Source organism: Macaca mulatta, chromosome 13 (genome assembly GCF_049350105.2).
Source record: "Macaca mulatta isolate MMU2019108-1 chromosome 13, T2T-MMU8v2.0, whole genome shotgun sequence".
NCBI lineage: Eukaryota > Metazoa > Chordata > Mammalia > Primates > Cercopithecidae > Macaca > Macaca mulatta.
The window spans coordinates 86,108,985-86,122,954 of record NC_133418.1 but is presented as its reverse complement, the minus strand read 5'-3'; the positions used below and the strand labels follow the sequence as shown (position 1 = coordinate 86,122,954).

At 42.5% G+C, this 13,970-nt stretch overlaps 1 protein-coding gene across 2 annotated transcripts in view; it reads right to left on the bottom strand.

Moving 5' to 3' along the window:
• DHX57 (DExH-box helicase 57) overlaps positions 1-13,970 on the bottom strand; it is a 76,882-nt gene that overhangs the window by 24,373 nt on the left and 38,539 nt on the right. For both annotated transcript variants that reach the window (XM_015112156.3, XM_015112155.3), the window contains exons 14-16: positions 4,584-4,680; positions 2,822-2,995; positions 2,152-2,352 (exon numbers count right to left, since the gene is read on the bottom strand). In XM_015112156.3, coding sequence (XP_014967642.1) covers positions 2,152-2,352; positions 2,822-2,995; positions 4,584-4,680 — 472 coding nt within the window. The remainder of the gene's footprint in view (positions 1-2,151; positions 2,353-2,821; positions 2,996-4,583; positions 4,681-13,970) is intronic.

Below are 13,970 nucleotides of genomic sequence, written 5' to 3'. Positions count from 1 at the left end.
CACCCAGAAGAACTGAAGTCAGAATCTTGCAGAAGGGCCAGGCACAGTGGCTCACGTCTGTAATCCCAGCACTTTGGGAGGCTGAGGTAGGTGGAGGTCAGGGGTTCGAGCCCAGCCTGGCCAACGTGGTGAAACCCAGTCTCTACTAAAAATACAAAAATTAGCCAGGCTGGTGATGCACACATGAAATCCTAGCTACACGGGGGGCTGAGGCAGAGAATCACTTGAACCCAGAGGTGGAGGTTGCAGTGAGCCAAGATCACGCCACTGTACCCTAGCCTGGGCGACCGAGCAAGACTCTGTTTCAAAAAAAAAAAAAAAAAAAAAAAGAATCTTGCAGAGCAGAGATACTTGCCACTCCTGTGTTCACTGTAATATTATTCACAATACCCAGGATATGGAAACAACCTAAATGTCCACTGACAGATGAGTGGATAAAGAAAGTGCAGTATATATACATACAGTGGAATACTATTCAGGCTTAAAAAAGAAAGAAATTCTGCAATATGCAACAGCATGGATGAAACCTTGAGGACATTATGTTAAGTGAAATAAGTCAGTCACAAAAAGACAAATGCTGGATGGTTCTACTTGTATGAGGTATCTAAAATAGTCAAACTCACAGAAGCAGAGAGTAGAATGGTTGCCAGGGGCTGGACATGAGGGGAAAACGGAGAGTTGCTGTCCAATAGGTATAAAGTTTCAGTTTCGCAAAATGAGTAAGTTTGAGAGCTCTGCTGTATGACATTATGCCTATAGTTAACAGTACTGTGTTGTAAAATTAAACATTTGTTAAGAGGGTAGATCTCATATTAAGTATTCTTACCATAATAAAAAACTGGACATGAATAGCTTAGATAGTTCTGACTGCTATACAATTAAAGGCATTTATTAAAAAATTTTAAATGATCCACTTATTCCTTCGCACATCTGAAGGTGCAGTCATTGTTTATTTATTTATTTATTTATTTTTGGGGGATGGAGTTTCACTCTTACTGCCCAGGCTGGAGTGCAATGGTATGATCTTGGCTCACCGCAAACTCTACCTCCCAAGTTCAAGTGATTCTCTTTCTTCAGCCTCTTGAGAAGCTGGGATTACAGATCTGTGCTGCTACACCTGGCTAATTTTGTATTTTTTTAGTAGAGATGGGGTTTCACCATGTTGGCCAGGCTGGTCTCGAACTCTTGACCTCTGGTGACCTGCCTGCCCCAGCCTCCCAAAGTGCTGGGATTACAGGCATCAGGCACCACGCCTGGCCCAAAGTTGCAGTCATTGTTTATAAAATTAATCTGCATTGTGTCCTGCCTTGTGATAGCTCTTCAAAAACTAGTGTTTTAAATTATGAACTTCATCCAGAAAAAGAGTTCTCATTTTAAAAAAACAAATTATGAGTATCAGCAACTTAAAGAAAAGTGTAACATACATAAAATTTTATTTACTTCACATACAGCTCCTTTTTAAGTTGCCAACTTATAAACATACAATTTCACATTTTTATTAACATGTATATTTTTGGTACCTTGCCTTTTCTCACTTAATGTAGTTCACTTTAAGACATGAATTGACAGTAATTCACTTACTTAAATTTCATTTTTATTTTATTTATTTATTATTTTATTTAGAGACGATTCTCGCTCTGTTGCCCAGGCTGGAGTGCAGTGGCACGATCTCGGCTCACTGCAATCTCTGCCTCCCGGGTTCAAGAGATTCTCCTTCCTCGGCCTCCCAAGTAGTTGGGACTACAGGCGTGCGCTACCACACCCAGCTAATTTTTGTATTTTTAGTAGAGATGGAGTTTCATTCACCATGTTGGCCAGGCTGGTCTCCAACTCCTGCCCTCAGGTGATCCACCCTCCTCAGCCTCCCAAAGTGTTGGGATTATAAGCGTGAGCCTCCATGCGCAGCCCTACATATATATTCTTAAGCTCTATTTTAGGGCCATGCTCTGCAATGTAAGAGATCTTTATGTGCAGAAATTTAAAAGGAATGGTAAAGGTAACACTAAGGATCTTTTTCTTTGCAAATAAATGAGATTATTGGCGGTCATTCTTAGCCAAATATCTTCTAGAAATAAAAGGAAAACATGGAACTTAATAGAGTGAGAAACATTTAGACCTTTTGGAAGCAAAACACAAAAAACCAGATGTCACCTTAGACACAGCTGTTCCAGTGGCACTCTTTGTATTTCTGGTAGCTGTTGCTTTAAAAGCTGGTGATTGTAGTGATGGCTAGTGAATAAATGGAAGCAGACCCCAGATGCAACACGGCCTGCTCGGCCTTTCCTTTGTAGAGCATTGGCTTGAGACACAAAAGTGTCCTCTAGACTTTCCATCCCTTTGCTGGCATCATATCTATAAAGAAAAAGAAAATACAAAATTGAGTCATTTTATAAAAATGTGGCCAAGACTGCTTGGCATGGGCAGAATAGATGAACCAGCTTCCTCCTGTAGAAGGACACAGTGCCCTGTATATTCTGGGATAGTTGAGTCCCTGGTAGGAGCAGCTAGTGCTGATTTAAGTGGCATCAAGTGCAGAGTTTCCCAAACTACACAGTTTCTTTATTCAACCCTTTTTCATACAAGCACATATAAAATCACATGACAAAAAGAGAGAAAAAGCAATTCATTACTTTTCATCCCCGTTTGATGTTAAGCTCCATGCTTTTGGCTACAGAATCACTCACGCATCCACGTGCAGTTTTCATAAAGTATTTTTTCATACAGTAACCCATATAGCTTAATAGCATTAGCCATTAACAACTGTGTCTCCCTAAATGAAGCATTTTTAGCCCCTCTCTTAGATCACCACAAGATGGAATACCTCTTTTCTTTCATTTTCCCAGAATCGATGACATAGACAACATCATCGATGGTTATGGATGTCTCAGCAATGTTGGTGGAAATTATAATCTTAGTTACTCCTACAGGAGGTTTTACAAACACAGCCTGCTGCTCTTCACTGGATAAAGATGAATGAAGTGGGTGAATAACACATCTGGAAGGAAATAAAAGCACATGAAGTATTCTAGCACATAGCACTGAAACTGGATTTCAGTGGATGAATTTCTACTATGACTTCAGGTATTAGCAACTTCTCCACAATCTGTACTCAGAGCCCAGCTTTTCTACATAGTAAAGTCTTGGCCAGGCGCAGTGGCTCACACCTGTAATCCCAGCACTTTAGAAGGCTGAGGCGGGCAGATCACCTGATGTCAGGAGTTCGAGACCAGCCTAGCCAACATGGTGAAACCTCGTCTGTACTAAAAATGCAAAAATTAGCCAAGTGTGTTGGTGGGCACCTGTAATCCCAGCTACTTGGGAGGCTGAGGCAGGTGAATCACTTGAGCCCAGTAGGCAGAGGTTGCAGTGAGCTGAGATCCCACCATTGTACTCTAGCCTGGGTTACAATAGTGAGACTCTGTCTCAAAAAATAAAATAAATATAAATATATAAATGGTAAAGTCCTTTCTGATTTTGACAAAAAATTTACTTAGTTCTAGGAACCAAAAACCTCATACCAACTTGGGAAAAATGCTGGAGTGTAATTCAGTAATAAATAATGAGGAGGAATAAATAATTGATATTCTACAAGCAACAAGCCTAGTGCAAACTAACCAGCAAAGAATCATTCTTCCTTTAAATACAGAGAAGAGCCTGTAATCCCAGCTACTTGGGAGGCTGAGGCAGGAGAATCACTTGAATCTGGGAGGCGGAGGTTGCAGTGAGCCGAGATCATGCCACTGCACTCCAGCCTGGGTGACACAGCGAGACTCCGTCTCAAAAAAAAAAACCAAAAAAAAAAACACAGAGAGAGAGAGAGAGAGAGAGAGAGAGAGAAGAGAGGCGATAACAATGATGTAACCTCAGAAACTTCATTCTTACATTTTTAGGGAGTGTTCATTTGTCAAATAGTTCTCTTCTTAAATATGAAAACACACCTAGTGTGTCTTGCACCTGGAATCAGAACTATTGAAGATGATTTTCTCTCATAATGGTAGGACTTCTTTGTTGTTACTAACGCTGCCTTTCCCCCACCCTCCCCCACTCTCTGGGGCTCTGACATCTAAAATTACATGCAAATTTGCTGAGTCACTATGCTATGTGAAGAGAATTTTTTTTTGAAACGGAGTTTCACTCTTGTTGCCCAGGCTGGAGTGCAATGGTGTGATGTCGGCTCACTGGAACCTCCGCCTCCCAGGTTCAAGCTGTTCTCCTGCCTCAGCCTCTCGAGTAGCTGGGTTTACAGGCGCCCGCCACCACACCTGGCTAATTTTGCATTTTTAATAGAGATGGAGTTTTTCTGCATTGGTTAAGCTGGTCTCGAACTCCTGAACTCAGGTGATCCGCCCGCCTCGGCCTCCCAAAGTGCTGGGATTACAGGCATGAGCCACCACACCTGGTGAATATTTTTCTTTAATAAAAGGGGAATAACTGATTTCCTGCAGCAAATAGGTTTGTTCATTTCCAGCTGGCATAAACAAATGTATGCTCGAAGAGTCGTACTCTTCCAGGGTCCAAAGAGGGTGATATCTTTACAGGTAACTGCAATGGATGATTAAGAATATAGAAAGCTATTAGCTTACCGATTACTACGTCTGTTGTTGAAAAGAGAATTACACTGTAGCTGTTCATAAAGCATTTTGATTTCTGCTAGTCCTGGTAAAAATACAAGTATAGCACCTGGGTATATAAAAAGAATCAATATGTGGGTAAGCATAGGCACAGAAAAGAAACAATGAAATTTTTTTTTAAAAAACAATCGATATGATAAATGAAGTAAATGAAACACTAATATAGATTATAAAGCTGTTTTTAACCAAAATATGCAATAATCTGAGAATTTCGCCTGTGGTCTCAGCTATTCGGCAGGCTGAGGTAGGAGGGTCGCTTGAGCCAGGGAGGCGGAGGTTGCAGTAAGCCAAGATTGCGCCACTGCACTCTAGCCTGGGTGACAGAGCGAGACCCTTTTCAAAAAGAAAAAAGAAATTTTCACTATCATTTTTATTTTCTTTGTAAAGTCCCAGAGGATTTAAAGAAATAAAAAATTACATGTTTTATATATTCTCTGACTTAATAAGGACAAAATGGAGATTTATCCTTCTATAACCAGAAAAACTGAGGTGTGGAAAAGTATAATGTCTATCAGTATAATGCCAAGAATTATTAGCTAAGCTCTTTTTTTTATTTTAATTTTTAGTTTTTGAGACAAGGCCTTGCTCTGTCACCCAGGCTGAAGTGCAGTTGCATGATCACGGCTCACTGCAGCCTCAACCTCCCCAGGCTCAGGTGATTTTCCTACCTTAGCCTCCCGTGTAGTTGGGACTACAGGTATACGCCATCAATTTTTTATGTTTTTAATAGAGACAGGGTTTCGCCATGTTACCCAGTCTGGTCTCAACCTCCTGGACTCAAGTGATCCACATACCTCAGCCTCCTAAAATGCTGGGTTTATAGGCATGAGCCACTGTGCCTGGCCTAGCTAAGCTCTTTAAATACACTTTTTCAGTACACTGGTTATTTTTTTTGTTTGTTTTTGAGACAGCGTCTTGCTCTGTTGCCTAGGCTGAAGTGCAATGATGTGATCTTGGCTCACTGCAACCTCCGCCTCCTGGGTTCAAGCGGTTCTTCTGCCTCAGCCTCCTGAGTAGCTGGGATTACAGGCGCGCGCCCCACACCCGGCTAATTTTTGTATATTTAGTAGAGACGGGTTTCACCATGTTGGTCAGGCTGGTCTCGAACTCCTGACCTCATGATCTGCCTGCCTTGGCCTCCCACAGTGCTGGAATTACAGGCGTGAGCCACCGCACTTGGCCCCACTGGCTACTTTCTATTTCTTTTTTTATTTTTTTAGAGACGAGGTCTCACTGTACTGCCCAGGCTGGTCTTGAACTCTTGAGCCCAAGCAATCTTTCTGCTTTAGCCTTCCGAGTAGTTGGGACTACAGGCATGCACCACTGCACCTGGCCTTGACATTAAATTTCTTTTTTTTTTTTTTTTTTTTTGAGACGGAGTCTCGCTCTGTCGCCCAGGCTGGAGTGCAGTGCCGCAATCTCGGCTCACTGCAAGCTCCGCCTCCCGGGTTCACGCCTTTCTCCTGCCTCAGCCTCCCGAGTAGCTGGGACTACAGGCGCCCGCCCCTGCGCCCGGCTAATTTTTTCTATTTTTTTTTTAGTAGAGACGGGGTTTCACCATGGTCTCGATCTCCTGACCTTGTGATCCGCCCACCTTGGCCTCCCAAAGTGCTGGGATTACAGGCGTGAGCCACCACGCCCGGCCTAAATTTCTATAGGAAGAGGTATTCTCCTAACCTTCTAAGACAGGAAGACTATTCTCTCTATTAATAAATAAAATCCATAAACATTTTACTGGAAATGAGAAAAGGAAACTATAACTGGCTGGCCAATCTGGTAATCTAAATTCAGATATATTTTAGAGACAGCCCATTAACTAACCCTATCATATTAACAGTTTATGGGCTTTTAAATTTTACATTAAAGAAAATAAGCATGAAAACTGATTATAGTATATTTCTGTGTGAAGAGCAGTCACTCACTCAACAATAGTCACCTTCTTTTGTGCTTTATTCAGGGAGAAAAATGGTACTGTTTTCACCAGCCTCTCCTTTATTCCCACAAATATTTATTGGGTACCTACGTCAGCTCCATGTGAAGTGCAATGGGATATAAAACAAGCATCTGTCAGCAGAGAACTCATAACCTATTATTCAGTCATAGTTATCCTTCCCACTAAATAAATGAGGAATCTGAATTATCACAAAACTGGAACTCTGATGAAGGCTGAAAGAGATCTTACAGCATTTAAAAAAAAAACTTCATAGTAACAAAGAATGCTCACGTATATTATCTCATTTAATCCTCATAGTCATCCACTGAGAAGGTTATTAGTGGCCAGGCATGGTGGCTCAGGCCTGTAATCCCAGCACTTTAAGAGGCTGAGGTGGGTGGATCACTTGAGGTCAAGAGTTCGAGACTAGCCTGACCAACATGGTGAAACCCCATCTCTACTAAAAATACAAAAATTAGCCTGGTATGGTGGTACATGCCTGTAATCCCAGCCACTCGGGAGACTGAGGCATGAGAATCACTTGAACACAGGAAGTGGAGGTTGCAGTGAGCTGAGACTGTGCCATTGTACTTCACCCTGGGCCACAGAGTGAGACTCCGTCTCAATTAAAAAAAAAAAAAAAAAAAGAAGGCTACTAGTACTCCTACTAGTGAGTCAGTAACTTCAGACTCAGGTCACAGAGTTAGTAGGCATGGAACTTGGACACAAACCTAGGGTTTCTGGCATCAGATCCATGTTCTTTCCATTACATACCCCATGATCCTCTCTGCTAAAATGCCACAAAATTTTATTGAGGTCAGGTGTGGTGGTTCATGCCTGTAATCCCAGCACTTTGAGAGGCTAAAATGGGAAGACTGCTTGAGCCTAGGAGTTTGAGACCAGTCTGGGCAACATAGGGAGACACCGTCTCTACAAAAAATTAAAAATTTAGTAGGGCATGGTGGCACATGCCTGTGGTCCCAGCTACTGGAGACGCTGATGGAAATTGTAGGATTGCTTAAGCCAGGAAGTTGGGGCTGCAGTGACCTGTGATCAGGCCACTGAACTCTAGCCTGAGAGACAAAGTGAAACTCTGTCTCAAAAAGAAAAATTTGGGCGCGGTGGCTCAAGCCTGTAATCCCAGCACTTTGGGAGGCCGAGACGGGCGGATCATGAGGTCGGGAGATCGAGACCATCCTGGCTAACACGGTGAAACCCCGTCTCTACTAAAAAATACAAAAAACTAGCCAGGCGAGGTGGCGGGTGCCTGTAGTCCCAGCTACTCGGGAGGCTGAGGCAGGAGAATGGCGCGAACCCGGAAGGCGGAGCTTGCAGTGAGCCGAGATCCGGCCACTGCACTCCAGCCTGGGCGACAGAGCAAGACTCCGTCTCAAAAAAAAAAAAAAAAAAAAAAATTATTTATTAAAAGAGAAGATAAGCAAAAAGAAAAATACAAAGAAAAAAAAGCCACAAAATTAAAGATGATAAAACACACTATTATTTGTGAATTGAAAATTTTGTCTATATTTTTATGTGCCTCATCTGTCCGGGATATCTTTAATGTTCACAAATATGTCACATATGTCACTGACTTCCTCGTCACTATATCTACTCTGCTTTAAATTTAGGTAATTTCCTTCCTTCCTTCCTTCCTTCCTTCCTTCCTTCCTTCCTTCCTTCCTTCCTTCCTTCCCTCCCTCCCTCCCTCCCTCCCTCCCTCCCTCCCTCCTTCCTTCCTTCCTTGCTTGCTTTCTTTCTTTTTTTTTTTTTTTGACTTGTCCCCCAGGCTGCCAGGCTGGAGTGCAACGGTGCAATTTTGGCTGGCTGCAACCTCTGCCTCCTGGGTTCAAGCAATTCTCCTGCCTCAGCCTCCGAGGAGCTGGGATTATAAAATTTAGGTACTTTTCTAACATTTCTTCTTCATTTATGATTTTTTTGCTATGCTTGATTTTTTTCTTTTTCTTTTCTTTTTTTTTTTGAGACAGAGTTTCGTTCTTATTGCCCAGGCTGGAGTGCAATGGCATGATCTTGGCTCACTGCAAACTCCACCTCCGGGTTCAAGCAATTCTCCTGCCTCAGCCTCCCGAGTAGCTGGGATTACAGGCATGCACCACCACACCCGGCTAATTTTGTATTTTTAGTAGAGATAAGGTTTCTCCATGTTTGTCAGGCTGGTCTTGAACTCCCAACCTCAGGTGATCCGCCCACCTCGGCCTCCCAAAATGCTGGGATTACAGGCATGAGCCACCACACCCGGCTGATTTTTTTCAACAATAGTCTTCTCCTTTGGAATGAAACAACATAGGTTGGGCGCGGTGGCTCACGCCTGTAATCCCAGCACTTTGGGAGGCCAAGGCAGGTGGATCATCTGAGGTCAGGAGTTCCAGACCAGCTTGGCCAACATAGTGAAACCCCGTCTCTACTAAAAAAACAAAAACATTAGCCAGGCATGGTGGTGGGCACCTGTAATCCCAGCTACTCGGAAGGCTGAGGCAGGAGAATCACTTGAACCCAGGAGGCAGAGGCAGTGAGCCGAGATCGCACCGTTGCACTCCACAGCGAGACTTTGTCACACACACACACAAAAAAAAAATTACAAAAATTAGCTGGGGGACATGGTGGCGCACACCTGTAGTCCCAGTTACTTGGAAGGCTGAGACAGGAGAATTGCTTCATCCTGGGAGGCAGAGGTTGCAGTGAGTCGAGATCCTGCCACTGCACTCCAGCCTGGGCGACAGAGCAAGACTGTCTCAAAAAAAAAAAAAAAAAGAAACAAGATATTCAGTCCAGTGAAGTGATACTGCATTAGCCAACACTCACTACTTGCCAAGTAAAAATAAGGCATTTAAATAATTTTTTAAGGCTCACAAGTCTCTTTAGACGACCACACAATGGGCTGGGTGTGGTGGCTCACGCCTGTAGTCCCAGCACTTTGGGAGGCTGACTCAGGCAGATTATCTGAGTCAGGAATTCGATACCAGCCTGGCCAACACTGTGAAACCCCATCTCTACTAAAAATACAAAAATTAGCCGGGTGTGATGGCACATGCCTATAGTCCCAGCTACTCGGGAGGCTGAGGCAGGAGAATTGCTTGAACCCAGGAGGTGGAGGTTGCAGAGCTGAGATTGCGCCACTGCACCTCCATTGCCTGGGTGACAGAGACTCTGTCTCAAAAAAAAAAAAGGAAAAGAAAACCATGTAATGATTAAAGTGTAAGCAGAAAAAAGCAGCCATTCCCATTTCTCTTCTTTATGACCACATATATATATATATATATATATTTTTTTTTTTTTAAGAGACAGAGTCTTGCTCTGTTACCCAGGTTGGAGTGAAATGGCGCAATCTTGGCTCACTGCAACCTCCACATCCTGGGTTCAATGACTCTCCTGCCTCAGCCTCCCAAGTAGCTGGGCTTACAGGTGCCCATCACCATGTCTGGCTAATTTTTGTATTTTTAGTAGAGATGGGGTTTTGCCATGTTGGCTAGGCTGGTCTTGAACTCCTGACTTTAGGTGATCCGCCCACCTCGCCCTCCCAAAGTGCCCAAGGTGGGCATTACAAGCATGATCTACCATGCCCAGCCCACATAAAGTAATTTTTTGATCTATTATTCCATTTAATGATTACATTCATTTATTCATGCAACAAATATTTACTCTGTACCTAAATATTCTAGGCACTGTTCTAGGGTCTGAGAAATATAGTGGTGAACAAGAACGGTCTATTCTTTTTCTTTCTTTTTTTTTTAAGACGGAGTTTTGCTCTTGTTGCTTGGTGGTGAGCCAGGGCGCCTGGCTGAAATCTCTACTCTTAAGGAGCTTACATCCTATTGAAGGAGGTAGTCAGTATGCAAAATTCTAATTTCAGACATTGTTAAGTGCTACAATTAAAATGAATTATTTTATTTTATTTTTTGAGATGGAGTCATGCTCTTGTAGCCCAGGCTGGAGAGCAGTGGCACGATCTTGGCTCACTGTAACCTCCACCTCCTGAGTTCAAGCGATTCTCCTGCCTCAGTCTCCTGAGTAGCTGGGATTACAGGCGCCCGCCACCATGCCCAGCTAGGTTTTGTATTTTTAGTAGAGATGAGGTTTCCCCATGTTGGCCAGGCTGGTCTCAAACTCCTGACCTCAAGTGATCCGGCTGCCTCGGCCTCCCAAAGTGCTGGGATTACAGGCGTGAGCCATAGCACCCGGCCTATTTTTAGATATTATGATAGAGTAAGGGGAGTAGGGCAAGACAACAGATAGGGTGGTCTGTAGAGGTAAATTGAGAAGAAACCTGAAGAAAATAAAGGATTTAGTTAAGAGAAGATTTGGAGTATTAATTCTAGGGACAAGGGACTGCCAGCGAAGTTAAGAAGGCTCTCGGGATGGGAAGACAGTGAGTGGAGAAAAGTAGTGATTGCTCTGTGTACAGTAGTAGTAATAGTGTTTAACCATAATAAGCGTTCAGTTGATCCTCGAACAACATCGGTTTGCATGGCACAGGTCTACTCATTGGCAATTTTTTTTCAATGAATATATTGGAAAATTTTTGGAGATTTGTGACAATTTGAAAAAAAACTAGCACACAAACTGCATAGCCTAGAAATATGAAAAAAATTAAGAAAGAGACATGTCATGAATGCATAAGACACCTATAGATACTAGCCTATTTTATTATTTATATCATGAAATAGTATATCATAAAATACACACAAACCTATTATAAAGAGTTAAATTTATCAAAACTCACACACACACACACACACACTTATGGAGCATACCTGGTGCCATATGCATCTAGAGAAAGGTGAACAAATGTAAAAATGCAATATTAAATCAGGCCAGGCGCGGTGGCTCATCCCTGTAATCCCAGCACTTTGGGAGGCTGAGGTAGGCAGATCACCTGAGGTTGGGAGTTCGAGACCAGCCTGATCAACACGGTGAAACCCCGTCTCTACTAAAAAAATAAAAATTAGCCGGGTATGGTGGCGCATGCCTGTAATCCCAGCTGAGGCAGGAGAATCGCTTAAACCTGGAAGGCAGAGGTTGCGGTGAGCCGAGATCGCGCCACTGCACTCCAGCCTGGTCAACAACAGCGAAACTCCTTCTCAAAAAAAAAAAGCAGTATTAAATCACAACTGAATACAATGAACTATAATGCAGTATACTGGGGTAATAACTTTATTAAAAAAATGATTTTGTAGCCACCTCCTGTTGCTACTGCAGTGAGCTCAAGTGTTGTGAGAATCCACTTAAAAAATGTATTGTGACACTAATCATCTCCAAGTAAGTCATTTGCTTTGTCAGAAAATTGTATATTACAGTAAAAAGTGATCTTTGTGGTTCTTGTGTATTTTTCATTGTGTTTAGTGGAATACTGTAAACCTTGAATAACATCATGGACCTATACAAAGTGCCACTAGTGATGCTGTAAGTACTCCCGAGAAGCAGAGAAAAGTCATGATATTACAAGCAAAAGGTGAACTGCTGAATATGTACTGCAGATGGAGGTCTGTAACTATGGTTGCCTGCCATTTCCAGATAAATGAATCCAGAGTAAGGGCCATTGTGAAAGAAGAAAAAGAAATTTGTGAAGCTGTCACTGCAGCTACGCCAGCAAGTGTGAAAACCCTGTGCTTTTTGAGAAATACCTTTTTATCTCATTGAAAATGTAGTTTTTATGTGGGTGCAAGATTGCTATAAGGCATACCTATATGATTCAAGAAAAAACAAAGTATTATACGACAACTTAAAGCAAATGGAAGGGAGGATCTAAATCTGGGAAATTTAATGCCAGCAAAGGATAGTTTGATAATTTTAGAAAGAGGTTTGGCTTTTAAAATATCAAGATAACAGAAGCAGCAGTTTCTGCTGACCAAGAGGCATCAGATGATGAGTTCCCAGATGCCATTAAGAAAATCATTGAGGAGAAACGATATCTGCCTGAAAAGGTTTCAAATAACTGATGAAAGTGCCCTCTTCTGGAAAAAAAATGCCACAAAGGACATTTATTAGTAAGGAAGAGAAATGAGTACCAGGATTTAAGGCAGGAAGGGATAAGCTAACTCTACTCTTTTGTGCAAATGTAGTCGGGTTCATGATCAGCACTGCCCTGTCTATAAAGTTAACCCCTGGTCTTGAAGGGAAAGAAGAAACACCAGCTGTCAGTGTTCTGGTTGTAAAAGAAAGGCTGGCCAGTGGGAACCCCTTTTCTGGACTGGTTCCATCAATGCTTTGTCCCTGGAATCAGGAAGCACCTTGCCAAAGTTCTTTTCATATTGGACAGTGCCACTGGCCACCCAGAACCCCATGAGTTCAACATCGAAGACACTGAAGTGGTCTACTTGCCCCTAAACACGTCTCTAATTTTGCCTCTATATTAGGAGTTCATGAGGACCTTTAAGGCTCATTATACAGGGTACTTTATGGAAAGGACTGTCAATGCTACAAAAGAGAATTCTGATAGAGAGAACATCATGAATGTCTGGAAGGATTATTCCCTTGAAGATGCCACGGTAGTTACAAAAAAAAGTGCAAAAGCCATCAAGCGTAAAACAATAAACTGATGCTGGACAAAGCTGTGTCCAGATGTACATGACTTCACAGGATTTATAAGACAATTGAGAAAATCATAAAAGAGATTATGGATATAGAATAAAGGTGGGGAGATGGTGGCAGTGGTGAAGGATTTCAAGATATGGATCTTGGAGAAATTCAAGAGCCAGCAAACACCACAGCAGGGGAATTAACAGAAGACGACTTGATGGAGATGAATGCTTCCGAACCAGTGCCAGACAATGAGGAAGACATAGAAGCAGCAGCAGTGCCAGCAAACAAACTGACATTAGACAATCTGGCAGAAAGGTTCAAGACTACTTTTAACTTCTATTATGACATGGACCATTCTATGATACAGCACTGAAACCAAAGCAAACAGGGGAAGGATTGGTACTACATAGGAACATTTTTAAAGAAATGAAAGAGCAAAGTCAGACAGAAATTACAATATGTTTCCTTAATGTTGCAATGAGCATGCATCCCTCTTTTGCCTCCCCTTCCACTTCTTCCACCTCTGCCACCCCTGAGACAGCAAGAGGAACCCCTCCTCTTCCTCCTCCTCAGCCTGCTCAATGTAAAGGCAACAAAGATGAAGACCTTTATGATAATCTGCTTCCACTTAATGAATAGTAAATATATTTTCTCTTCCTTATAACTTTTTAAGTTACATTTTCTTCTCTTTAGCTTACTTTATTATAAGAATACAGTATGTACGCCAGGTGCAGTGGCTCACGCCTGTAATCCCAGCACTTTGGGAGGCCAAGGTGGGTGGATCACCTGAGGTCAGCAGTTCAAGACCAGACTGGCCAACATGGCAAAACCCTGTCTCTACTAAAACACAAAAATTAGCCAGGTGTGGA